General features: G+C 52.5%; 3 protein-coding genes across 4 annotated transcripts; all 3 read left to right on the forward strand.

Moving 5' to 3' along the window:
• Nucleotides 1-3,639: 3,639 nt before the first annotated feature.
• LOC6589236 (transcription factor glial cells missing 2) lies at nucleotides 3,640-7,184 on the forward strand. Its single transcript, XM_002014462.1, has 3 exons — nucleotides 3,640-3,650; nucleotides 5,294-5,981; nucleotides 6,039-7,184. Exons 1-3 carry the CDS (start codon nucleotides 3,640-3,642, stop codon nucleotides 7,182-7,184), a joined length of 1,845 nt encoding a protein of 614 aa, XP_002014498.1.
• Nucleotides 7,185-7,799: 615 nt separating this feature from the next.
• On the forward strand, nucleotides 7,800-10,214 carry LOC6589235 (thioredoxin-2). Its single transcript, XM_026989081.1, has 3 exons — nucleotides 7,800-7,914; nucleotides 9,845-9,991; nucleotides 10,065-10,214. The coding sequence occupies exons 1-3, from the start codon at nucleotides 7,891-7,893 to the stop codon at nucleotides 10,212-10,214; spliced, it is 321 nt and encodes a 106-aa protein (XP_026844882.1). The 5' UTR covers nucleotides 7,800-7,890.
• Nucleotides 10,215-11,266: 1,052 nt separating this feature from the next.
• LOC6589233 (galactosylgalactosylxylosylprotein 3-beta-glucuronosyltransferase S) lies at nucleotides 11,267-16,996 on the forward strand. Of its 2 annotated transcripts, none has more exons than XM_026989079.1 (5): nucleotides 11,267-12,332; nucleotides 15,242-15,514; nucleotides 15,573-15,835; nucleotides 15,899-16,250; nucleotides 16,325-16,996. In XM_026989079.1, exons 1-5 carry the CDS (start codon nucleotides 11,822-11,824, stop codon nucleotides 16,384-16,386), a joined length of 1,461 nt encoding a protein of 486 aa, XP_026844880.1. In that variant the 5' UTR covers nucleotides 11,267-11,821; the 3' UTR covers nucleotides 16,387-16,996. The 2 variants fall into 2 exon arrangements, with proteins under 2 accessions (XP_026844880.1, XP_026844881.1); XM_026989080.1 differs by having other exon boundaries at nucleotides 11,272-12,185.
• The last annotated feature ends 11,002 nt before the right edge of the window (nucleotides 16,997-27,998 follow it).

A 27,998-nucleotide genomic window follows, 5' to 3' on the forward strand; every position in this document is an offset into this window, starting at 1 on the left:
ACGATTTCGGGCAATTTCAGTGATGAAGAAATGGCAGGGTCTTTAAGCACCTTCGGTGCGAAAATTACAGTCCACGTTGCACATAATTTTGGCACCTTCTGCGCCTTCATTACAACACAACAACACGGCACATCACATCCTCTGGATGCACTCTTTTTTCGGGGCAGGAGTCTGCTTTGTTTTGTTTTGTTTTTTTGCGGCCCAAAGAAGTCATAAAATTAAATTTATGAGTCATAATTTGATGACTAAAAGTAATTCCCCCCGCGGGAAAATGGCTTTTCTTGGGGCTAGTGGGGGCCATCAGAGCATTCCACCCTTGTAATTGGGTTCTAATCGAACTCATTTATAAGACGAGCTGCAAGAAGAACGGGGCTCGGTCCTCCACCGAAAACGAGGGCCATTAGCATGCCCCTCCCTCCGCGATCGGCGATCCGCGATCCCCGATCCAAAGACATTTGTCAAAATTTCATATGGTTTTTTGTGGGTGATGCTCGATGTTGGGGAGTATCAATCATTCAATCAGTCAATAGACAAAATGTTAATCCACGAGGCCCTAGAGAGCTCTGCTTTGGATCTGCTTTGGGCTTTGGGTTTTGGGGTTTTCGTGGATCTATTAGTGGACCTCCCAGCGTGACGACCAATTAATTGCGTAAATGGAAAGAAGTGCCTTTTGCCTTTGGTGTTTTGGTTTTTTGGTGTTTTGGGTTTATGGTTTTGGGTGCCACATATCACACTTCCAGCCACAGATTGCAGAAAGAACGAATATCTTTGGCTCTCTTATAGGGGCCCGCTTTTCTCTCAGTGTAGCCTCCTAGCAAATTAGTTATTCACATACCTACCACTCGTATTTTTGAGGTCGAAAGCTCTGCGTCGAAATCCATTTCAGAGTACACCAATTCCAATTTTTATTGATTTTTACAGATCGATGATTAATCTCATGCGCCAAAAGGTGCCCCACAATGACAGGCCCTTCTTTGGGGTTTGGGGGCGGGGACGGGGAAGGGGGAAGGGGGGAGCACGCGCTCATTAGGCACTTCCCAGCGGGACTCATTCTCGGAGAGGTCTACGAATGGATGTGTCCATCGGTGTGGGGGGGCTGGCTGTTGCTCTTTACCTACATTAAACGAGACGCAATGATTATAAAATAATGTTGAGCAATTAAATGCGAAAATACCCCCCGCCCCTACCCCAAGGAGTGAGTGTTGCAGCTGCACCATGAACCGTGAACCCCCAGGTGAACCGCAGAGATACTCCCAGTCCCAGTCGAGCACATTTCAGCTGTAAAATTGTGAATAAGTATTTCTCTATCATTTCTGGCTCTTTCTCTGCGTCCTCCTCCTCGTCTCCTCTCTCGATGTTGTTGAAATATGTATTTGTCACCCGTATCATTTGCTGTGTTGCTGTGTTTGGAGGAGCGTTAAAGCGACAACAAACGGCAGAGAAACGGAGAGGTAGAGGGGTGCAGAGGTAGTGGGGGGTATTGGTAACACAGGGGGCTAGCAAATGGCCAACAGCAACAGCAGCCATTCATTTCAGCCATTTCCGCGCGCAGTTACACGGCGGCATGTACCCCTCCCCCTCCCCCGCTCTCCCTTTCACTCTTGAGGGCCCAATCCCGTATCTTCGAGTGCGTTCAGGGGCACTCACTCCCACTCCCTGCACTCCTTTTGCCACTGCCACACATTTTAATTACGGGTCACAGTCGATGAGCAGCAGCAGCAGCAACAGTTGCCACAGTTGCCACTGCCACTGGCCCCCGGTCTCGCTTTGCATTTCCTGTCAACGGAATTTCCCCCACTTTTCACTTGAACGACGCCGCCTGCCTATTGGCGGCTCCTCCATTTCTTTTTCCGTCAGGGGACTCTTTCCTCTGATGACACGGCTTCTGCCTCTGCCGTTGGTTAATTGTTCCCATTGTATCTGGTGTATCTCCGATGTATCTGTGGCTGTAGTTGTGCGTCTGTGTGTGCCACCAAGTGGACGCATAAATTGTGTGTGTTTTTATTGTTGTTGCCTGTGTTTTAACAGTGCCCCAAATGGCGAATGCGGGCGATGCGATCAGGTGAAAACACACACGGCCAGAGCATTAGCCCCCCCACCCCCCAGTCGCCGCACTTTTTCTTGGCCCTCAGGGGGATCTCTGGCCCTGATATTGTTGCCACTTTAAGCTAGGCTTAAAGCCACATTCATCCATTATGGAGTACATACTCAAGGGAGAGAAGAAACAATCTTTGTTCTAGAAATTTCAGTGGAAACGATTCAGTGGATTCAGAGTAGATATAGAGGAAGATACGTATGGTATATAGAGTACAGATTCGGAGACGTAATATCTTCATTTAGGATCCATTAAAACGTGTATCTTTCGATGATTTTTATTAAGAATCATAAATCATGAAAATACGAATGATTTACCAAACATTTCAGAGATGATTAAATCTATCCCCCCCTCTCTCTATTGCCCTTCTCCTGATTGCTCTCTCCCGGTCTCCATCCTTCGCCTGCGACGGCGGAACAATGGGCGCCTGATAAGCCTGATAAGGCTGTTGCACATGGAAGCCCCTCGCCCCTCCACTCCCAATAGGCAGAACTTTAAAAACTCTCAAAGACACACACACACACAAGCACAGAGAAAAGAGAAGTACTCCAGAGCGAGCGAGAGAGAGAGAGAGATGCAGTGTGTCTGCGTGTGCGTGTGCGTGTGCGCGTGTTTATCCGACCAATCAGAGGCGAGAAGTGCCGCTGCCGCTGCTGCTGCTGCTGCTGCCTGGAAGAAGCCGCTGCCTGGAAGGGAGCTCAGCTCTGGGCTCTGGGCTCTGAGTATCTGTAACTGACGGATACATTTCGGCACTCTGGGCAGCTGCGGCTCCTCTTCGCCCTGTTGGCTGTTCGTGGCCGTTGATTATGCGCCGACGTCGGCTGTCTGTGTGTGTGGAGAGTGGAGTTTTCGCCAAATTATGCGGGTGGTTCCGTCTTTCCATCCATCTGTCCACCCGCACCCCCTCTCTGTCCCCCTTTTGCCACTTGCTTTTTTGTTGGTTTTTGTAGGTGGAGCCAGAGACAGAGCCAGAGCCCAGTGCCAGAGCTCGCGCGTATCCATTCATTCCCTTGTTGACAAAACTTGGCATCGCTCGCACTCCGTGGCTCCGTGTATCTGTGGCTCCGTGTATCCGTGTATCTGTGTATCTTTAGCGCTGAAGTTTGCTTTTGTCTGCTGCCGCTGCTGGGCCGTGGCGCTGCTTTTGTTTTTGTCTCTTGCACGAGGAGGAGTATCTGCCAGATACACAGTACGCAGAGTATACAAAGCGCTCGCTCCTCTCACAGGTTGCCACACAGTGAAAGGTCGTCCGTTAGCATCCGCTACGCCTCTTGTCGTCGTCGTCGTCGTCGCGTGCGTTGAAATTCGTGAAATTAGCGACGGCTTACAGTGCGGTATCCGTGAGATACTACTCAGAGTATCTTCAGAGTCTATACTCGCCCTATTTTAATTGGATTACAATGATTATCCATCCATCGAGTGCTGTGGCAATAGTGAAGTGAACAAGATACAAGATACATCCGTTGGATACAATCCGCTATCAAAAGTATCTCTGCAACACTGGGATTACAGCAGCTGATCGTTCATTTGGATTCACTTGGAATATGGTTGTAATGTAAGTGAAAAAGTATCTTCCGGATGAACAAAGTACAGAAAAGATACACCAAAGTATCTCCTGAAGAAATCAAAGAGGGATATCCGATGGAATAGGTATCTTAGATAGAAGTATCTTCCACTAGAGTCTCCGAGTCTCCACTCTCTGTATCTGTATCTGTATCTGTACCTGCACCTATAGAGACATGTATCTGTAAAGTTTCCCCCAATTCGCGACCTTTTGACACACATCCATCTGCATTTTCCAATCCGTTGCATGCCTCCGATGAGGCATAGCTCTCCCACACCCCCAAAAGATGGTGCCACAAATCAAACGATCAATGAGAGCGTGGGGCAGGGGCAGCGGCAGGGGCCACAAAATGTAAATGATTTCCAACGCTTTATTATCACACGCTGTGGCCTGTGGCATGGAGGGGTGGGGGGGGCATGCCGTGTGCACCACAACTTAGTTAATGTGGCACTCCAATCGCGACCGATCCACAGAGATGCCGCCGCGGGAGGGAGACCACACACACACACACAGGTCGCCCCCTCCCTCCCCAAAGGCGGGGGCGCATAGCAAGAGGCAGGGGCCACGAGTGAAAGGGTCACCACATCTCTCGAACATAGGAGGAATATAGAGACATATTTTCTAGGTGACAAACTTATTATGAGATTCCCGAACCCCCCGCGAGTGGGACCCCGAGCCAGAGCCAGAACGAAGTGAGATGCAATCAACATCTGAGATAAGCGAGCGACTAACGAGCGCCCAAAGAGACACCCAAGAGACACCAAGTGTCAGGCAGTCAATTTACGGGCCCAAAACAAAGCGCTAAGAACACACCGATAGCCGACGCACAAGCGACTTGCCACACGACGAACGACGGAGCAGAACAGAAAAGAACAACAGGTTCATCGAGAGATCTTAGGAGGGGGACCACCAAGTGATTGAAACGACACGACCGACACGGGTATCGGAATCGGAATCAGAAACAGAATCAGAGCCAGTGTTAGGGCCAGAGTTATTAGCCAAGAGCCAAGAGCCAAGAGCGTTCTCATTCGTGCAACCTGCTGTGGCTTCCAAGTACACATAAAAACAAAAACGCTCGAGGGAGCGCGAGGCTGGGGCCTGAATCGAAACAAATTTATGGCTAATTGCAGACCGCGAGCCGCACTAAACGATCGGCCACACATTCTCCCTCCCACACAGGGCGCGTCGCCTCGCGAGATCTGCCCCTTCAATCAAGTCGATCAAGTCTCAATCTCCGAGTCTCGTGCCTGACTCAGCCGCCGGCGCTCCACGTTCCACGCTCCAAACTGGCGCTCATTCGGATTGGATTACAAGCCAAAGAACGGAGCTTGGAGACGGAGTTTGGGCCGGGGCCGGGGCTGGTGGCGGAGGCAACGGTAGATTTATGCGTTTCATGGGGCAGGCCGCATCGTAAATGCTGCAAGCATTTCATTTGATTGACAGACAGACTCCCCGCCAGAGCGGGCTTCACAGTTTAGGATGCAATTAAGATGGAAATTCCTTAAACGAGGCACTAAAACAAAGGGGAACATCCCCATCCCCATCCCCATTCCCACCAGAGTGGTGGTGGGGGATCTAAGTAGATCATCCGAGACTGAGGGATTACTCATCCAAACTGGATCTTCCCTTCACAGAAATGGCTACAGCTTCAAGTCGCAGCAAATCCTCAGCAATCAGCAGCACCCAGATCCCCAACAGCAGCAGCAACAGAATCTTTGCCTCTCTGCCGGAATGACGGTCAAGACAAAGCGGGACTGGGACATCAATGACGCCATCGTGCCGCATGTGGCAGACCTGGAGTTCGACGAGTTCAGCGAGTGGAGCGACGGGCATGTGCGGCACATCTACGCGCTGCACAACGAGGAGGCCAAGAAGCACATCTCCGGCTGGGCGATGCGCAACACCAACAACCACAACGTGAACATCCTCAAGAAGAGCTGCCTGGGGGTCCTGGTGTGCTCGCAGCACTGCGTCCTGCCCAACGGGTCGAGGATCAACCTGCGGCCCGCGATCTGCGACAAGGCGCGCCGCAAGCAGGAGGGCAAGCAGTGCCCCAACAAGAGCTGCCGGGGCGGCAGGCTGGAGATCAAGCCCTGCCGCGGCCACTGCGGCTACCCCGTGACCCACTTCTGGCGCCACTCGGGGAACGCCATCTTCTTCCAGGCCAAGGGCGTCCACGATCACCTGCGGCCAGACCCCAAGAACTCGAGTGTCTCGAAGCGAGCCTTCGGCAGGATTCCGCTCGGAGGGAAGGCCTCTGTGGGGACCGCGAATCCCAAGAAGTCCGTCATCGCCGGACTGGTGAAGCAAGTGAAGCAGCAGGTGAGTCCGAGCCACAGTCTCCTCCTCCTCCTCCGATCCTAAAACTGTTCCTTCCAGCAGAATCTCATGGGAAAGGGCATCAAGGGGCATCGTCCGGCGGTGGCCAGCAATCCCTTGAGCCATTCTGCCGCCTCTGCTCTGGACATTTATCCGTTCAATGGCTGCGGCAAGTGCCACACCACCTACAGCCACTGCACCTGCCACAGCTACCTGGAGGGGGGCCAATCCTCGAGCTACGCGAGCAACGGCGTGGCGGGGGGCTGGCCGCTGAACGGGGCGGAGGCCACGATGGGCAATCACTGCGAGAGCTCCGCGAATGTGTTCACGGTGAACCACCAGCACATCACCTACAACTATCCCACCATCTACCATGCCACGCCGGCGGCCGCCACTGCCCCCAGCAAGTCCCCGGGCCTCCCGTACGCCTGCATCTCGGAGCTGGCGGCAGCCTCCTACCAGCAGCAGCAGCAGCAATCCTCCAGCGGCGGCTACAGCAACGCCATGTGCCACCAGGGGCCAGCTGCCACGGGGTGTGGCATCCCCTACGAGTCGAGTCCCCAGTTGGCGACGCCGGAGCCCGAGTTCATCAACTACTCGCAGATCAAGCAGCACCTCGGGGGCAGCATCCAGGAGGAGCTTTGCAAGGGGGAGGGACAGGGGCAGGGGCAGGGGCAGCCAACCGTCAAGTATAACGCCACCGTGGAGACGCAGCCGCTGGCGTACGCGGAGGAGAACTACGACTACTACTACAGCAGCCATCGGGAGGCGAAGGGACTCGTCCAGGACTACGATCTGCAGCAGCACCATCCCCACGGGCATCCGCACCAGCAGCAGTTCCCCGGAGGCGTCTCCGCTGCCGCTGGACACTTCTACGAGAGCGCCAACGGCTACAACGGCGTCAGCTACTTCGATACGGGAACCACCGTGCCACCCGCCTCAGTGTCCGCCTCCACGGGGGCTGCATCGAATCCCGGCATCGATCCCGGCAGCGCTTCCGGCTATGGATCCTACTACGATCACTATTCCTCGTACGAACAGCAGATGGCACAGGCCCAGATCGCACAGCCGTCGATCGGGGTGATGCCCACAGTGGCAGTGGCGCCGCCGCCTCCGCCCCCACCGCCCACGCTCACGTACCATCACCATCATCATCACCATTTGCACCATTCAGCGGCGGCAGCTGCCACACATGCGGCCCATTGACAGATTTGTACTTAAAGGGAGGGAGGAATCACTCACTAGCTAGTAGCGTTTAGTTTAGTTTAGTGATAGTGATTAGTGGCGAAATCTTAATTTCCAAAAACGTATTTGTAGTGTTAAAGAATTGTTTTCTTTTAAAATAAATTATGAAATATGTGTTGATTCTCTGCGCAGTTTGAATTTCCGTTACAAGGAGCGCCCTCTGGAGAGTAGGGGCGTTAGCACCTCGTTAGCAGTTATACCATGCGGCTGAATGCACACAAAAGCGGAACAGCATGTTAGAAGAACCGCTGTTCAGGCAATGTTAAACACAGCACATGTTACGTTAACATGAAAGCTCTCGAAAAACTCAAAACTCATACATGAAACGCAAAAATGAGCTCTCTCGCTGCAACTCGAATCTGCTTTGAGCTTAAAGGTATGCTAACAGAGCACTGTTAACGAAGAAGTTCAAGAAATGGCCGCGGCTAGGGGCGCCAGCCAACAGCTTGCTAACAGCAAAGATTACATTTAACAGCGCTGGGCATTCGATTCGGCATCATTCATTCGAATTCCAACACCGAAACGAGCTTGCGTCGTGGCGAAGAGTGCTCTCTCTGCTCTGCTCCTCTGCTCCACTCCACTGCTGCTAATTAAGTAACTTTTTGTACATTTTCTACCGCCGGCTCCACCGCAACACAACACAACCTCCAACCTCCCGAGCTACATAATGGTTTACCAAGTGAAAGACAAGGTGAGTGAATCATCTGTGAATAAATCGTGAATAGTCTGGGGGCGACAAGTTCCGGCTTCAATTGAGTGCTGTGTGGAATATCCCCAATTAATAGCCTTCCTCCCCGTGCCATAGAAAACTAAGTGCAAATGGAAATGAAATTGGAATTGGAATTCCTCTTTCTTTTTATCCCTTTCTATTTCTTCGTTTCATTTCATTCTCCACGCTTTTGCCATACGTTCGCTTACGACGAATATAGTGGGGAAGAGGGGGCCGATGGAGGTGGCTGTGTCTGTGGCCCTCAAGCAGTGTTGTTGTCGCTTTGGCGGCCCCAACGAATGTCAGGGGGAAAGGGAGACACCAAACAGCGAAAACAATCAAGAAAGAAAGCCAAAAACCAGTATGAGAATAGCATAGAGAAGCAGAGAGAGAGAGAGAAACAGAGCGAAGAGAAGGTTATGATATCATCTCTCAAAGATGACCATTCCGTCTGTGGTCTGGCCAAAATGTCATGGGAACCCGGGCAGTGGAAAGACATAGGAAAGTGGAATTTAATGGTCTTTCATTCGGAATTATTATTGAGTAATCTCCTCCACAGATATAGTCCACATGAATATGTGAATGCGAGTGTATTCAGAGCATGAGCTAGCAATAAATCGCTATCGGGTCTCGGGGCCTAATTCTGAGGGTTACGAATACTACTGTGTACAGGGTGTACTGTTTTTTACGCGCCATTCAGCGACAGCAGCAGCGACAGCGACGGAGACGGAGATGGAGACGCAGAGCGTCCCCTCGGAACGGGGTGGAAACCGGTTGAATGATTGCCCTGCACATCTCATTGCCATTCCCCCTCCCCTGCCCCTCTCGTAAACACAAATGAAATACCAAATATTGCGTCAGAGAGTGAATATTTCGCGTTCTCCAGAGTACAGTGTGGATTTCCTCCACTCAAGTAAATATTTAATGCACAAGCACAAGCCACCTCCTAACCATTGACCCCCCCCAACCCCGTCCGTTGTTCCATTTGCGGTCTAACCATGTTCCTGCTTATCGGAAGAAACCACTTGCTGGAACATTCCTAAACACAATTTCGACATTATAATTGAATCCATTCAAAAGTGATTTGATCATGGAATGAATCATCTGTAGAATAGAGCTCATCTTTGGATGGATCTCTTACTCATCTTGGAACGCGTTTCCCAGAACGTGTTCCGTTTATGTTAATTCTCCACCGAAAGCCGGATTCCCATTCCACCACCCCCCCTGGGGAGTCATTCCCCACCTGCCGAAAGCTACAGGCCCCCCGACCCATGCCCACAGTAATTCCATTAGAGCCATTTCTTTGACTCTGTTTCTGCGATTACCATCGCACATACCAGCAAATTAATTAGAGGTCACCGCCGCGGAAAACGTGACAGAGGCGGGGCCCCAACAACCAACAACCAACACAAAACACCCAACAACCAACCTCTAATTTCATTGCATTCCACTCTTCTGTTCGTGTCGCTGGAGGGGTGCTCCCATTCATTTGGAATTTATAAGTGCATGCCCCACTCGTTTATTATTTAGAAACAATTCTTGTGGCATATTCATTGGGGTCTTGGCCAGAAAACATTTCAATCAAATGGAAAACTGTGCGCCGTGCCATGGGATACAGATCGGATGGAATATATAGAACAGCGGACTGGAAACTCATTAACATCTGATTAGCACCTATGGGAAAAGGCAGAGGAAGGGGACTGGCGAGTTTTGGGGTTGCCAGGCAACAGTTTGCGGCTTCAGCAGCGCCCTTATCGCGCACATGTCAGCGATAAGGAGAGGGAGTGCTGGGAGCTACGGTGGATCCACGGGGAACGAGAGACGGGGGGAAAAGTGGGTCAATCGGGGATGGAAAAGGCACACGCACACATGATAACCACTCCATCTCTCTCTCTCTGTATCCCTCCCCCAGGCCGACCTCGATGCCCAGCTGCAGCAGGCGGGAAGCAAGCTGGTGGTCCTGGACTTCTATGCCACCTGGTGCGGCCCCTGCAAGATGATCGCCCCCAAGCTGGCGGAGCTGGCCACGCAGTACGCCGACAACATTGTCATCCTCAAGGTGAGAATCCACTGCTTTGGAGAGCCCATACATATCTATCAATCTGTAACCGTATCTGTGTCTGTCTCTGCAGGTCGATGTCGATGAATCCGAGGATATTGCCATGGACTACAACATCTGCAGCATGCCCACGTTTGTGTTCATCAAGAACACCAACAAGGTGGAGGAGTTCGCTGGGGCCAATGCCCAGCGGCTGGAGGATGTCATCAAGGCCAACATCTAGGATGGATCCGGAATGGACCGCCACACCGCTACGAGTTCTACATAAAACATTTAGTTAATTATTCCATAAGTGCAGGGAGGATCGGGAGCGATCAGGATCAAGGAGTGTTGTTTGTTTGTTGTCCGCCAATCGATTTCCCCCCCCCCCCTCAAAGGGAGCTGCAGTGCAGCTACCGAAAGAGTGCAGCAATCAAATCAGTGAGATACTAGTGGCTTTTAATCGTTTAAACATTTGCTTAATTAACAATCAAAGAAAACACACACACACACACACACACACACACACTAAACGAATTGTAAACACATTTGTACCGCCCCACAGCCCGCAAGCGTAAAAAACTTTATAAGAAATAAATGTAACACCCGTTCTATCCGTTTGTAAATCATTCGCTTTCATTCAGTGGTTCCGTGGGATTCGGGGAAAGAAATACAGAATATTGCGAAATGGTAGCCAAGTCAAATATCAGTAAAAGGCCCAAAGAGCCTCGTAATCATCCAGACAATTGCAGCGATTAAATGTGTAGATTAGATAAGATACAATGTTTACGGATTGGCCATGGAGTCTACGAGTGTTTCGGGTTTCTCTGGCTAGACAGCTGCTGCTACCGTTTAAAGGGAAACATTTCAATCGCAAGATTTAGGGTTCCTTTCCTTTCGCTTTTGAAAAATACTTTCCCGCTTTACCCTTGAATTTCCAATTTGAAATTTAGCCAAGACATGAACCCAAAAGAGTGTCTGCTACTATCCAATACAACCCTGGGCCAGCTGTGGCGGTGGTTGAAAAGAGAGCCAAGGTACAAGCTTTATAAGGTAAGGTAAGGTAAACTTTTGCAAAGGTGTTCCACAGGTAAGGGACATACATTGCTAGCAACCAATGAACCACCTTTATGGAGCCCTAGCGGCACTTGTCAGAACCTAACCTAGTTATACCCTGCGCTCGCATGCACCTAGAAAGCATTCGAACAACAAAGGGTAGAGAGAGCGAGAGAGAGAGCAAAACAACAAAAGCAACACGGGAGAGAGAGCGAGCGAGCGAGGCAGCAGGCGGTGCAAAAGTTTATTCCGATTATTCAGATTTTTTGTCAAAGCTAGCGGCGGCGTCTTCGCGTGTTCGTTCGTCGATTCTGTGGCTCTGGCGAATATTTTGATTTGGTTTTTTATAGACCCACCGCTGCCGCCCTGTGCCCCCGCGTGTGTGACAGCCACAGAAACACAGAAACCCAGAAGAAGAAACAGAAATAACAATAACTGAAAAGAAGAGGAAAAGAGAGCAGAGCAGAGCAGAGCGGCCGCCAAATGTGTTTGGAATTTGCATAATTTTCGGGTCTTTCGTTCTGTTCTCGGAATTGTATAACAGAAGGGAGGAGAGAGGAGAGGAGAGAGGGAGGAGGACGGCTTCTAGTCCTCCCCTCCACCCCACAAATGGCAAACGCAGCCCCGCGCTGCCACCGTCGCCCTCTGCATCACAGTCGTCGTCTGCGTCGTCGTGGGGTCCGGGGATGCAGCAGCAGCAACGCCACTGCCAGCCCCAGATCTGCAGCAGCTGACGCCTGAAACCGCACCTGAATCTGAGCCCCATCCGCGGAGAACCGTGCCCCGAGCCGCATAATGCCAAGTGCCTATTACGCGGCACTCGACCAGCCACTGACATCGTCCGACGACGACGAGGAGGAGGACATCGAGAGGCATCAACAGCAGCACCGTCAGCGACAGCAGCGGCGCCCCAAGGGGGCCGCACCCCGTATACCGTTTCTGGCAACCCATTCCCTGCCACCCCCCATGGCCCTCCTTCGCGGCTCCAGTGGCGTCGTCGGGAGCAGGCGCCGCTGCCTGCGGACAGCAGGCCTCTTTGGGGGGGCCCTTATCTTCCTCATCGCCCTCTGCTACTTCACCCTCAACACGGACACGCGACTCGCCCTGGGACTGGGCGGCGGCGGCGCCACCGATGACTCCGATGAGGGAATCCACCTGGGTAAGCACTCCCAATCCCTCGGCCTGTCCCGCTTCCGGGAGTTGGCCAGACAACGCCAGACAATTCCCGCCTTCGATGGTCAAGACCTGCTCAAGTTCGCATCCAAAAACCGAAAAGATTCAAGTATTCGCAATCCATATAGATCATGTGAGTGAGTCCTTCCTTCTCCTCAGCCCTTCCCTTCCCTATTGCACGTTGCACCTGTCCCTCCCCTCCCCTCCCCTCCCCTACCAACCCACGATGGACTGGAAAGTGATTTACGAGAGAGAAAGAGACCCCACTTTCACTTTCGGTTTTTCCGTTTTTGTTTTGGCTTTGGGCCAACGAAACGAATCAAACTGACCGACACCCTGATACCCTACACGAGGCCGGGGCATATGGGTTTGGCTCCGAAAAGGGGCCACTACTTTTCCACCCCCCGCGCGTTTTTCGCCGCTTCGATGAGTTATGGGCCGCGGTTATTATCGCGTGTGGCTGGTCGATCCACTTCGCTTCGCTGTTTTCTGTTTGCTGTTTCTGTCGCTTCGGCTGTCAGTTTCTGGTTTCAGTTTCATGCTGCTGTTTGTTGTATTATTCATCCCCCCCCTTCCCCCCCTCGCGGTAATTGGTCTAATTTAATAGCATTGTCTTGCAGCGTCTCATACACTCCATTGACTGGCAGCACCCCACCCCTCCCCCCTTTTGTGTGCCTTCTTTGGCCTCTGTGTATTTTTATTGCACGCCGCGAAAGCCGCGCCGTGGACAAGGTCAAATATTCCATCTAACTGGGGCTTTCCACTTCACACGGCCCTCCCCGAATGACACGAGAGGGTATATCGACTAGGGGGAGAGGAATGCGACAGACAGCTATGGATCTATGGGGGGCATAGCCACGTATTCATGTGGGGGGCAAGTCTTTGCAGATCTATTGGGAATCCCAATCTTTCGGGCAGGGCATTCCCGTCTTCTGATATCCCCCTCCTTGCTGGCCTTCTGTCGGCTATCCGTAATTTATTACCCAATTTCGCACGGGCTTTCTTCGCTGTTCCGGGAATGGTAGCCACGGTTGCATGCCCCAATGTCCATTTTGGGGGGGTGCGGGGAGACACTATATCGATTGATTTCCTTGGCGAAAGAAAGCTTCAATTAAGGGGCCCCCTTCTTCCCCCTTTCGTTACACAACTCGCCCCACCCATGACACATGGGCTTTTCGGATTCGTAATCGTGTAGACACAAAATCCCATATCTGAATGGCATACCACACGAATGCGACTCCGACTGCGACTGCGACTACGACTCAGTTTTAATCAGTTTTGTTGAGTTCTGAATGGCACACCCCTTCTTTAATTGCACTTTTCCCATCCCCCCCATTCCCCCCTTTCCACCAGCCGGCGCCGCCTTTCGAGTAGAAGCGCCTGAAAACGAGTCCAGAGTTCGGATTCGCTTTAATTTCCATGAGAAAACAACAACAAACAGTACAAAAGTACTCAAGAGGGGGGAGGGGGGAGGTGGGAGGTGGGAGGTGTTACCACTTGTTGCCCCCAAAATCTGTGCTCTTATTGTGGGGATCATCTGTTTGTTTCGTTCCGCCTCGAGTCGAGTCGATTTCAATTTCAATTTCTTTCAATTGCGCGTGTCGAGACGATGCCCCTCCCCCTCCCCCTCCCCCTCCCCCACTCTCTTCGTGTGTGTGTGTATATTTTCGGAAACACACAACAGTGCAACTCAAATTGCCATCAAAATGTCTAAGCAAATGTTAACAATTTGTAAATTTCCGCCTCTCCAGTGAATGGCATGAATGCCATGAATCACATTCATGAATCGAGAGATTAAGGAGACGCATTCATGAATGAACTCGCTACAGGCCCCGCAGAAACATTCAGCTATCGAATGTTCCGTCTCCAGCTATGACTCATAGATCTTCCAAATGGTGCCCCGATGTCTGGGTACAAGATTTCGTATCGCTGCCTAGACTCTGCTTCTTCAAGGAGCTCTGGGGACAGATATGGCTCTACTTCTGGGCCTTGGATCGTAGTATCTCCAGCCTTTCGTTATTGAATCTACAAAAAAGTCCCGCAGGGAGGGTCCCAAGCCGCCAGTCACCAATCACGAATCAATCATATGCTTGGGGAATTCAGAATGAGTCTCCTAATCAATCCCCCGATTGCCCCATCGAGACTACGGGTCTGCCGTCCGGGGCTTCTATGCACTTGACTCTTATTTACGTTCGTATTCATAATCGTATTCACAGGCGTATAAACAGGCATCATTAAAATGGGGTACGTGCGTGGAGGTGCCTCCCTCCGTACATATCTACGGTTTGCTGTTACTTCCCTTCTCATTGTTAAGTGTTTGGTTTATCAGCCGCCGCAGAGGGGGAGGGGGGAGGTGGGGGCAAACATACGCACATGTGACGGGGCGGGGGGACAGCCCCACCATAAACAGTTTTTACGACTCTGATGATGATGATGGCAGAGGCAGACCCTGTGATATCGGCAAACAAACAAACAAACGAGCGGCCGCCCGGCCGGAGGGGCTGAATGTGTCCATTGTTCGATTCCACCTGGAATAATCATCATTCGCGTGCTCTCCCCCCAACCCCCAACCCCCCCCCTTGGGTGGGTCTCTATTTTCGTGGCGTCAATATTTAATAACTTATTAGTGCATTCGCCCTGGGGCTGGGAATACGAGAGAGGGAGAGGGTTCCCCCTTTTGTTATCCGGAGCATTATGTGTTGCATATCGTTTTATCGTTAGTTGGGGAGTATTCCATTCCGCTCTCGAATTCCATTAACGGGAACCGCAGTTGCAATTACACTTGCACATGTTTTCCGGTCTACCGAGACGCCTCACGCATTGGAAGATCTCTGGATAACAACTCCATTATTCCATGGCGTATAATTAGCCCGTGACTGGGATTCCATCTCCTCCCCCCGGGGGTGACTGGGAATGCTTACGTGATGCCACACGAGGGATCGTGGGGGTCAATGGAGGTGCTCACCCCTCGGCAAATAGTTGAATAATTACAAATACTGATTCATTCCCCCGCTCTCTGCTCTCCGCTCTCTGCTCCCACAGATGGCATCCTCTCGCGGGCCCTCAACGAGTCGCTGCATCTGTGCAGCGAGGGCCACCTGGATCAGCGGCTGTACGTGCAGGACAAGCCGGTGGCCCAGTACGGACACCTGCCCATCATTTACTTCGTGACGCCCACGTATCCGCGGCGGGAGCAGATCCCGGAGCTGACGCGCCTCGCCCACACCCTGCTGCACGTGCCGCGCCTGCATTGGCTGGTGGCCAACGATCAGGAGGGATGCAACACGTTCATGGATGGGATGCTCAAGAGATTCGGTAATTGCATCTGTCCTTCTGTGCAGAGGAGTGCATCAGTCTAATCGTCCCTCTCCAGGCATCCCCTACACCCATCTGGCGAGTCCGATGCCCAGCAATTTCCGCAAGGTGAAGCCTGCCCCGCGGGGCGTGGCCAATCGGAGGGCCGCCCTGCAGTGGCTGCGGCAGCGGAACCTCACGGACGGCGTCCTCTACTTCGGGGACGATGACAACACCTACGACCTGGGGCTCTTCTCCGAGATCCGGCAGACGCAGCGCGTGTCCATGTTCCCCGTGGGATTCATCGCGGACTACGGCGTCAGCGGTCCGGTGGTGCGGAAGGTGCGTCTTGTCCTCCTCCCTCCCCTTGTCCTTCTCTAATCCTCCTCCCTCCCTCCGTTTCAGGGCAAGGTGGTGGCCTTCCTGGACTCGTGGCTCGCGGGCAGACGCTGGCCCGTGGACATGGCCGGCTTCGCGGTGAATCTCGAGTACATGGCCCAGTTCCCGAACGTCAATATGCCGTACAAGCCGGGCTTCGAGGAGGACCGCTTCCTGCGGAGCATCGGCCTGCGGCTCGACCTGATCGAGCCGCGTGGCAGCAACTGCTCGCAGATCCTGGTGTGGCACACGCAAACGAAGAGCAAGAAGGCGGCGGTGGTGCGGCTGGAGAGCGAGTATCTCGACGGGCGCTCCAATCTGGGGGCGCTCTTTCGTTCGCTGAAGATCATGGGCGTGGCCAGTGCCTCGGACACGGAGGGTACGTGTGCGCCCCTTGGAGGGATCCCCCCTGCTTTGGAGCTTTTACTGATGCACTTCCTTCCCCTTCCGCAGGTCCCAAGGCGCTGATCAGCAAGAATGGCAAGGCCTCGGATCACGCGACGATCCTGAGCTGAGGATCCCCTTCCCCCCACAGCATCCTACGTACGAATGGTACTCATTATTCAGAGGCAAACGAAGCTCGAATGAAGGAGATGCTGCCGGTGCTGATGCTCCTCCAAGGATCTCTCTCTCGAGATCTTCCTCCCCCTCCCCCGATTGTTAATTAGTGTTGTAGATACTCTCTCTGTCTCTCTCTCTCTCGTCTGTGTGTGTGTGCTCTCTCTCTCCCCCTTTCTCAAGTGATAATCAAATAAGAATGAAAGACAGGCAGGATCGTCCTCCTCTCTCTCTCTCGTTTCTCTCTTAAGTTAGTCGCATGCTAGTGCATGTATTAGCGCTTTAGTTAGTGGCTTCTCGTAGGTTGTATCCCCCCACGAAAAAGATCTGCCACACATATCAAAGAAGAAGAGTTCGTTCATCTCCCTGTCATCCGATCGAATCATTCATACATCGTGCGGAGAAGGCCCTGGGGTCTACTCCAAGAGTCGGATCCTATATAGAATATAGAATATAGAATATATAAGCATACCCTGTAAGCCCGCACCCCTCGTGGCTGAGGGGGGATGGGGCAAACCCCAAACACAATAAATGCTACGTTTTTGTATGGCTTTCTCCAACAAGCAATTTGCGCTTTTTTCCTCCCATCCGCCGCTCCAAGAGCCAAAGTAAAAGGTAAGTGGAATATGAATCGCAAATGGAAAATGGCAGCATCTGCCTCCGCTTTCATTGTCTCCCTCTCTCTGTGTGTGTGGCAAGTGCCAACAGTGTGGCATAAAACAGCAAACAATACTTTTCAATTAACTTTCAGCTCAACCCTTAACCGTATCCGCCATCAGCCATCAGCATTTCTTTGCTCATCCGCATCGCTCTTCTCCTCTTTGGAGGAGTTCTTCTTCCTGCCTTCAGGAAGCCCCCCAACAGACCCCCAAAAAGCATTCATTTCATGCCGCACTAAGAAAAAGTTGCAGCATTCCCGCCTCGTCGTATATCTTCTAGATTTCGGAGTTGAATAGAGGAAGCGTCGAAGCAGTGAATACCCTGTAGAAGGCACAGAAGGGAGTATCCAAAGGGGGTCTTTAGGTGGGAAAACATCCTGCTGCTGGTGTCCTCCTTGATTGTGCCTCGGTTCTCGCTTCCAAGACACCGCCAGACAGCAGGAGGTAGCAGACAGCAGGAGGCAGGCAGCTCTTCTTTCTGTGGCACAGCGGCAGCAGGAGCCCCAGTGAATGGCACGAACGTGTTGCATATGCATCTTCTTCAATGTGAAGTTATGAGGCAAGAAGTTTCTGTGGAGCAGCGGCAGGATCCCACAGGACCTGCTACGTGTGAATGGAGGAGTACAGCAGGGGCGTGCAGCAATTGGGGGCAGATAAATAGTCGCTCGTACGCTCCGCTGCAACTCTTTGCTTCCTGCAAATTTGTTTGGCTGGAAAATTGCTTTAAAGTGCGGCAGAGGCGGGCAGTGGGGCAGGGCAGGGCAGGTCTTTCATTAATACTCGAGTGGCAGGCATATAGAAGGTGGGCTCCGCTCTCGCCTAAACGAGAATCGGGAATCGCTCTGTCAAAGGACTCGTCTCGTTCCTCTTCCTTTCAAAGGAGAGAGGAGAGAGGCAAAGCCAGGACCAGGACTCAGCCACGGGAATGGCCAGCGCGCGCATTAGGCCATTAAAGCTAATTATACGGCGCCCCCCACAGCCCCCCTGCCACACCGCCACTCTGCCACTCGTCCCCTGCCCCAGGACATGCCCCATTCAATGCTCTAGCACTAGAGCCTGCCTCTTCTGGATGGCTGCCACACGCCTTATTAAACGCAGTCCCTGCTGTTGTGGCTGTTGCCGTAATGCGGGTGCCACTGTGCCACAGCAGACAACTTGATGATGAGGTCGGGATTGATGTTGCAAATGAAGTCGTTGGCATTGCCCCTCCCCCCCTCTTCCCCTCCCTGAGCTCTGATTTTGCGCCCACTTGAACAGTAAATGGGAAAACCGCAAAGCCCTGGATGCGGACACCATTCGATGCGCGAGGATTGCATGCCACTCGGTGCGGCAGCATAGGAAATGCAATACGGAAGAGCAGCAGTGCCCTGCGATCCCTGGAAGTACTCTTTTTGTTTATTCATGGAATCGGGAGGTCGGGGAATCGAGGAATCGTGGCATCTCGTCGCGAGGCTATCGATGGAATCGGCGAATGCGGTAGCCATAGCCAGCATTCCGCACTGCATCCGCCGCATCTTCCTCCCCGTTGCCGTTGCCGTCGTTGTTGTTGCCGTTGAGGGGTCGCAATCCACGTCGTCTAAGAACCATCCGAGGAGCCATCACTTGTCCCAGAATCATGCGGGGATGCCCAAAGTAGCGGACGGGGCGGCGGTAACCGACGCCAGAACCCGGACGGCGTCGGCAGGACCTTCGAGGGGGATGGGGACCGGGACGGGGACGACGGCGACGGAGATGGGGATGGCGGCGAGGGGCCCTGCCGTCCCTGGCTGCCTCGTATGCTCGGAGAGTCCAGTCCAGCTGGTTGGCCTCCTCGAGCGCCTGGTTTATCCAGTCAAGCTCCCAGTCTGAGGTCTCCTCCTCGACGTCGGGTCTCCCGCCACGAGCACCAGTCGCGCGTGCCACCACCAGCCGGTGGGGAGAGCCGCGGCGGCGTTCACCAGAGCGTCGACGGGGCGGCTGGCGGCGAGGAGGCGGTGGCTGGCGCCCGGCCCTGGCCTCCCTGACTGCGTTGGTGGAGTTCATTGCCCCTTGGAGAATTTGGTTTATCCGTTCATGGACCCAAACGGGGTCCCCAGCCCCAGCCTCTGCGTCCCCTTCCCCGCCGACGGGAGCTGCGTTGTGGGCGTCCATTGCCGCCTGGAGCACTTGCAGCCACTGTTCGAGGAGCCAATCGGAGTTCGGGTGTGCGACAGTTGCCGCTTCGAGCAGTTCGTTTAGCCGCACATTAACCCAATCGACGTTCAATTCGGCTGCCTCTGCCACAGCCACTGCCACTGCCGCTGGCCCTGCCCCTGCCTGTGCCTCTGCCTGTGGCCCCTCCTCTGCATCAGCGTCTGGTGGATCTGGTCCCTCTTGTCCCTCTGTTGCACTTGCACTTGGTGGCACTTGCACCAGCGTTTCGCTGGAGAACTGCTGGAGGTGCCGTTCAACCCATCTGGCCTCCTCCTCCTCCCGATCGTCCACCTCCGGCGGATCGACTGACGTAGAAACGTCCGACATTGTGTCTCTGTCTTCTTCCATCCTTCCTTCCTTCCTTCCTTCTTTGGCTTACGATTAGTATTTTTCGATTTATTTCAAAAATTACGAATTTTGTACGAATTTTGTTCCGTTCGAGTCGGAACCCGTGTGTAGACTGAGATATTTCACTGAGAAATGGGAAGTGCGGGGAATCAAGGCGACTCAGGGGCTACTGGGATCGTTAGAAAATTACTCTAAACAAAAGTATCTTTTCTCTAGATGTCCATCTGTATCTGTATCTGCGAGTAGGGACTACGGGGAAAGGCAGGAAGTTCCATTTCTAGTACTCTTCGATTATAAATCGAATGTCAATTGCCACGCCCACACTCCTACACTCCTGTACGCCCCTGTATCCCCCTCCCCTGCCTTCATGTACGCCCCTGTATCCCCCTCCCCTGCCCTCCTTTACGACCCCATCCCCCATCCCTGCCCTCCTGTACGCCCCTGTATCCCCCTCCCTGCCCCCCCGTCCACCGCCCAGTAGCCTAACAAGTTAATTTCCACACAATATTTGCGGCTTGAGTGCGAACAAACAAATTGCGTGGCATTTCCGGTGGACTCCCAGTGGTGCCCCCTTCCTCCTCCCCCCGCCGCCGGAATGGAGTGGCGACAGCAACAGCAAAGAGACCAACAAATCAATTGGCTTACAACAGCGAAAGCAACAAGAACCACAGGAGCAGCGGGGGGCGCGAGGGGGGGCGGGGGTTGACCCTAAACAACCGCCAATCAATGCCACCGCCACACGGAACGGGAAGGGGGGTACAGGAAGGGGGCGGGGGCACACACACGGACACAAATTGAAAATTGACTATTGATTGAGCGTTGCCCCCCCCCCATTCGCGCGGGGCACGAACACTACTGGCACTGCCACACCCCTCGAATATCCTGCCCCCACCCCCTGCAGTATATCGCAACTACAGGAATACTAATGTGTAAATTATTATTACTAATACGACATGTGGTCGTCAATGGGTGAATGGATGATTGGAGGAATGGAAACGAGAGGAGAGGAGTGCGGGCAGAGCCTCGCCGAGTGCGAGGGCGGCTCCTAGAGAATGGATCCATTCAACACTCGGATGTTTCATCCCTCTTTTGGCATATTTGAAGAGGAGAACGCTTTGTGGCAGGAATATGTGGAATAATCTACTCCTCGAGAACAGCTGAATGGCAAAGGGACAGTCACACGTGAATGTGCAGGATGTGGCACGCTCCGAGGAGCACTCCAGCAAGGAATCATGGAATAACCTTTGGAGCAACCCGCTCGATGCTCGTTACTCGATTCTCGATTCCCCGATTCCCAATTAAATGCATTCCATGCACAGGCACTGGAACTGGCCGATTGGTGGCATACATTTGCATACCCCTGCATCAGAGTGTGTGTGTGTGTGTGTGGGGGGGGGGGGGGGGGGGGAGCAGCAGGGATCTCCTGTGCTCCAAAAACGTTAATGCAATAATAAATTTTATTTCTACACGCACACAGACACACACAGGCACACAGGACCCTGACACTTACACTCTTTTGGGGTAAATGCACTTATACATGGAACACTCACACACACACACACACACCGACACACACACTGACACACAGATACGTATAAAAACTAATTACACGCCACAATGATTACATTTTACAACGCCATCGAGCATTTTGTCGAGCAACAACTACACACAACGACAGACAGGCAACAGCAGGAGCAGCAGAAGCAGCAGCAGCAGCCGCAAGTGTTGCACAAACACAAGGAGAACAGGAATGGGGGGCTGGGGGAGGGAGAAGCCCGAAAAATGTAACCAGAATCACGAGAGAGCAGGGAAAGGAAAGGGTTTTTCCAGAGATAAAAAACAGAGGGGGGCAGGAGAGGACAGGAGAGGAGAGGAAGAACAAGCTACATGCCACATGCCACATGCCACATGCCCCATGGCATTTGGTAGTCGAGTGAGTTATAATAATAATAATAGTAAAAACTTTCCACTCAATGAATGACACCTTCGGGGGCGCCACACCCCCCCCCCCATCGGAGCCGATCCGTTGCACCTGGTGGGAGGGGGTGGCGGAGGCGGAGGGGGGTTTGCAGAAGTGTAAATTTATGCAGAAATTAAAACGCAAAAAGGAGGAATGGAGCCACTTGCCTCTGTCCTTGCCTCTGCCTCTGCCGCTGGAAAACCACACGCCAATTGCCGGCTCAGTGGGGGAGCCACTCCTGGGCTCCACTCGACTGCTCCGACGGATGCAAGTCCACTTTTTGGCGCAACCAAAATGCCTGTGGTTGCAGCCAACGGCAGTCAACAGCCAGCATGCCACATCATGCAGCATTCAGTCCGGTGTTCAGTGTTTTCCAGGCATATTTTAATCACCACAACAATATCGCATCAACGCTTCGGAGAGTACACCCCCACCCCCCCGGCCCCTTGGGAGGGCAGGACACCATCCTGCCACAAACAATTCATTCACCTTTCGGTCTCCGCTTTTTGCACTGCTCTTTTCTGTTCATCGCCCGTCGAAATGCGATTATTGTACACGACAGACGGACGGACGGAGGGACAGACAGACAGACGGACGGAGGGACGCTCCTCAAACATGGTTTGTTCTTTAATTATAACTGCGGGGCAGAGGCAGCAGCAGGACACCCCCGTCCAGGCGAAGCGGCGTTACATGCGTTCTCTGAAAAGAGGTGAAACGCACACAGTCCAGTGGCCGCCACTCCTGGCACTCCTCTTCTCTCCTCTGAATGCTCAACTTCCAGGCGGCAGGAGAGACAGACAGACGGCCGCCTCCACTTTTGGGTTTTATTGAAATTCATTGAGGCATTGGGGCATTGGGGCATTCAGGCTGGTGATGAAAGCAGCCCCCAAACAGGTGACATCCATTCAGCAGAAGCAGCCCAAGGATTGCCTTCCTCTGCATCTCTGTTGGGGCAGAGGCTACTTTCCCCACTATTTCCATGCGATGACCCTGCCACAACGATGCGCTGCCACTGATGCACACACATCGAAGGACACACAGAAGGACTCGAGTGCTCCAGGACAATGCCATTCCCATTGCCGTTGAGTAATGTGCGAAAATTGTATTATAAAATTAAAATGAAATGCCTTTACCCTCCCCCGCCTCTGTCTCCCTCCCTCCCTCTGTCCCCCTCTCTCTGTGCTGCAATTAAAGGCTGCCTGCCTCTCGTTTCCATTTGCATTTCCATTCCCATTTCCATGGGTGATGTTAACATCGTTTCCAGAACGAGGCAGAGGGGAGGGAGGGGACCCTCCCCCACCCCCCTTTTGACCATTGAAATATGGCGAAACACAAGACAAATTATTGGGGCTTCGTCGTGCGTTGAGGCACAAACAGGGGGCAAGGAGCCTGCCAATGGCAAGCGACTGGAAAAAATTAATGAATAAATGAGTGTACGAATTAATGAATAATGAATACACTCGTCTTTAGAGATGCATCTCTCATCTGCATCTCTCGCCGCAAATCGAACTGCAATTTTCATTATTTAAATGCTTTAAATGTTTAAAATTAATCTCATTTTCAGAGGCACGAGGCACGAGGCAGGGGCAGTGGCAGGGGCAGGGGCAGGGGCGGAGAGGCATATTGGCAGACTGGAATTATGTTTCAATAATCCCTATTCGTGGCTCTGGACACCGGCGATGTTTGCTCGTTTCATTATGCAACACTTTTGCATCGCATTTCACAAACAAAATCACCCCCCGCCCCCCTTGCCACATGCCGCCTGCCGCCTGCCACATAATGCAGTTAAAACATATTCGCGGCAGCATAACCGATGGATGGATGCGAGAGATTATGCATTAATGAGGGTCCGGGGCATGCCACAGAATGGGAATATTCCGCAAAATTAAAAAGGATCATCATTCCACTTCCATTGCCATTGCCATTCCCATTCCCATTCATTTCAGGAGGCAGTAGTCGGGCGGGAGGCACGATCCGGGATGCCGGGATGCGGGCCGCGGGATGCCGGATTGGGCGGCGGCAAGTTTTTAATTTCCGGGCTGTTGGTTGGTTGGGGGGAGGGGGAGGGGGCGGGCTCCGTCCTCCTGTCAGGCAACAGAACCAGAACTTTTTAATATTTAACAAAACATCAATTCACTGCCAAAAGGCAAACCGGAAATAAACAAATACAAATACGTATTCCAATCCAGCCCTCCCCCTTCTGCCACCAAACATGGCGCACAGATATATCATCCTCTGCCTTAGATATCCCCCCTCTACGCAGAGGCTTCCCTCTCTCCCCATCTCTCTGCGTGACAATCGAAGCGCTGTGCCCCTGCCCCTGCCCCAAACCGAAAAAAAAGGAAAGAATAATATTATCTCTGGAGGGAGCGAAAGGGGGCGAGGGGTGGGGAGAAAGAGCGGAAGAGTCTGCTCCGACTATTTGGAAACACGGAATAAAACGGAACAAGCCGGTGGCATGTGTGGCATGCAGCAGTTACGAAGACTTAACGGTTCCTGCCGAAACTCTCGGCATCTAATAAATCGCATAAATCGCGTGGAATCGTTTGGAACAATGCTGCATGCCCCCCAGAGTAGAGTGTTGCACCAGGCACCAGGCACCGCTTGTTGCAGCCACTTTTATGATTATTTTTCATTATCAAAGCAAACGCTTTTCGCTCTCTCTCTCTCCCCCTCTCTATCTCTTTCTCGCTCTCTTTGGAGATGGTTAATGCGAAAACAATGCATGCCGCATGTCTCTCTGTCCCCTCTGGTGGTGTAGTGTTGCATGCCACCACCCCCCCGCCCCCTCCCGACACAAACATAAACGGCAAATTGTTGAAGCTTGTTTCCTGCCTTTTTCCGCTGGGAATTTCCATGCGAGTGGGAGGGGGGGGGGGGGGGGGGAGGGGGTACAAAAAAGGGAAAATTAATAAAAAGAAAAATTCAAATTTCTAGCAGGGTCCTCCAGTGGCCCTCTCCTCCCTCCCTTCCACCGCGGCCGACATCCTCGTCTGCGCTGCGATAACATGTCGTATACGCAATACACACGTGTGGCACGAGTGGCACGTATGGCAGCAGGGAGCAACAGGGGTTTGTTTTAATTAGTCGAGGGATTAACTGCAACTGCCCCAAATTGAAAATAGTTGCAGCTGCTGTGGCAAGTAGATAATTTCCTTCCTCTCTCCCCCCGTCGCTCTCTCTCCCTTTCTCTATTTGTCCCTCATCAAATATGCAACACAAATGTGGCACAAATGCGGCCATAATTCATCGCTTGATTAGCCATCGACGCCCCGCCCCGCCCCGGTCCAAGGGGTGTCCTGCCTCATTGTCATGTGCGGAATGTGTCTCCTATTCGGGCGCCACTTGCCCCTTCTGTCTTGGCCAGAAGTGACCCTAATGGCTGGATGGCTTCTGGCCGGTTCTTGGGCTCCAGAAGATGGTTTCCTATTTATGGCCCACGTCTGAGGCGGTGGCCCAAATGGGAGCCGGGCCCTGTCTTTCGGGGAGGAGGCACTAGCCAGAGAAGCGGCAGCAGCCCAATATCAATTTCATCTGTGGCGTATTTGCCATTCTGCCCCATTTGCCCCATCAGCATCGTGTGAGCGGCTTATTGGCACACACTGTGTGTGCCACATGTCGCACTCTCCCTCTCCCTCACTCTCTGCGGGGGGGTGCACTTATTTGAATAACCTTGCCCCCCTCCCACTGTAACTACAAAACGTTTCCTCAATAATTTTCCCAGCGGCTGTTTAACGAAAGTTTTCCCCATTCGATGCAAGCGGAAACGAGCGGAAACTTGTCTTCGCGGCCCCAAAGGATCCTGCGGTGGAGGGAAGCAGAGTCCTGATTTCATTTCCGCCCTCCCATCCCTCCGACAGGCTAGCTGCCTCATTGCGTCGCTCAGTCGCTCTCTGTGTGGCGTTAACCGTGTTGCAGGCAGCAAAGGGGACTCCCAACCTCCTCCCATCCCGCCACCCCGCCATTTCCAGCCATGAGTCCGACTACTCCGCTGCGATAATTAGCAACCTCCACCACTCCACTCTATGGGGGGGTGCATGTGGCAGGGGGCAGGGGGCACCACTCTTTAATTGAAACGTCAAAACAAGAGAGAACTTTTCGTGGGGCAGGCATAACAATATATGCCCCCACCCCTGCTGCACCGTGCCACACCATTCATTAAACAACTTTCCAGGGGGCAAGGCGCAACACGTTCTCCGTTTCTCGAAAGAGAGTTCTCCGGCGGAGAGTCGCAAACTTTTGCGATTGTCAAAAAACTATAAGAAAAGGCAAACGCAAAACCGCAAAAAAAGTTCTACATTTTCTCAAATTTTCTGGCTTTGCATTTCACTACACCCCCCGCCCCTCGCCCCCTGCCCCCTGGTGCTGTTGCCCCTTGGAAAATCAAAACATGGCTAAAACTACGAAAAAGTAAGGAAAAGGAAAAGAGGGAACCTCATCAGCAGGAAGGGAAGGAAAGGCAGGAAAATCAAACGGAAACTCTGCTTCAGAGTCCAATGAAAAGTTTGACATTTGATGCCACCACAGAATGGGGGGCACGAGGGGCACTTACAGCAGTGGCAGATTGCAAATTAAAACAATGTCTGCCGCTGCCACACAACATTCGGGATCGTCCGCTGATTAAAGTTCTCCTCCTTTTTGGGGCAGCGGGGGGAAGGGGGTTAGGGGGTGCCATCGCCAGTAAATCTTTCATCCATCTTGCCCCACAACCCCCCTTCGTCCACCCCCCACACAGCTGCTGCTGCAGAGGCAATTTGTCCTCGTCTGTCCTTTGCTTCGGCTTTGCCCTCGCATCCCCCACATCCTCCACATCCTCGTGGCTCCGCTTCCACACACTTGTCATCCTATTTATGAGTTTATTATTTTTCCCGCTTCTCTATTATTTAGCCATGCCACCCCCCCCCCCCCCCCCATCCACCTACCCCTTGGGAAACCCTGTGGGAAAACTGCTGCGGAAAATCCTTTCGCTTGGCGCTTAAAAACTTTCTTTCATTCGCAAGTGATGCAATTTTTCACAACTTTTTTGTGCAACATTTTTTCACATCCACCAGCAGCAGCACCCTCGTCCCTGCTATCCCTGGCAGCCCTCTCTCCTCTCTCCCCCCGCATGCGTTTATGGTCATGTTATTTATTTAGTGGCAAGTCCTCTTCTTACACACAGAGAGAGAGAGAGCAACAAAGCTTCGTCTCTCCACCACTAGAAGGAGACCAAGGGGGGGAGACCAAGAGGTGGAGAGAAAGGGTCTCCTGAGTCGGTTATGACGAGCAGAGATCCTCGATCTGGATCGTTTACTAGAAGGTTTACCCCCGATCCTGAGGAGGGTGGGAGTGGCCTCCGGTTGGAGGACTCTCGACTTCTGCCACATAAAGGGTATTCCCTCTTCGATTTTGTCAGTGGCGAAGAGTCTTTCATTATGACAGCAGCAGGACGAAGGACTCTCCCTCCCTCCTTCCTCCTGCGTCCCTCTGGGGGCTGCAGTTTCAGCCACAAAATGAGAAATTTTCGTTCTAAGAGTTGGAAAATTATGAGGAAAAATTGTTTTTGTAAATACAAAATATTCTAATTTCAAATTTTGATTGAAAATTGCAAAGATTTGAAGTTGGATTGCATTTCTGTTTCTGTTTCTGTTGCAACAGCAATAATTTCCCAGAGAGAGAGAGAGGGAAAACACACATTGGAAAATGCAAATTTGGGAAATGGGAAATGGGAGAGGGGAGGAGACAGAGGAGAGGGAGGAGAGGGAGGGCGAGCACATTCGATGCGTGCATTTTTAGTGGAAAACTTTAACCTTCGATTGCGATTGCTGCCATGTTTTTCGGGTGAGGGGCATGTGGCAGGGGGCAGGGGGAAGGGGGCCGAAAAGTTTCAGGAAATGGTGCAAGAAATGTTGTTATTTATCATTCATGCGGCATGCGGCATGCAACCGCAGCAAGCAGGCAAAGCGACTCCTCCACTTCGCACAAATCTCTTCTAGCACAAAACTCAACTTTCGAAGCACTCGAGGCGGTGCCCCTCTCCCTCCTCCTCCGCCCACTCCTTCGTCGAGAGCTCTGGTGTTTTTTGGTTGCAAGTTGCAAGTTGTTACAACAAGACACTGCCCCTTAAGACACTTAGTGGGCCAAGAGATTTCTCCCCCGTTTCTCCCTCTGTTCAAGTATTTACCACTCATATGCATAAAATGTGCAACAGACAGCACCAGGGGCAAGAGGGGGCAGGGGGCAAGGGGGCAGGAGGCAGGAGTCAAGAGGCAGGAAGCAGCAGCAGCAGCAGCAAAGTGCTCCAGCATTTATTTTATTGACTCACAAACGAAACTAAAGGAAACGAAAGGAAGAGGAATGCGAAAATGCGACTCCGATGCCCATGGGGCAGAGATGCACAGACACAGCAAAGCTACAGATACAGATACAGATGCAGATACACCTGCTCTGC

Source organism: Drosophila persimilis, unplaced genomic scaffold (genome assembly GCF_003286085.1).
Source record: "Drosophila persimilis strain 14011-0111.01,24,50 unplaced genomic scaffold, DperRS2 tig00000191-arrow-pilon, whole genome shotgun sequence".
NCBI classification, from domain to species: Eukaryota; Metazoa; Arthropoda; class Insecta; order Diptera; family Drosophilidae; genus Drosophila; species Drosophila persimilis.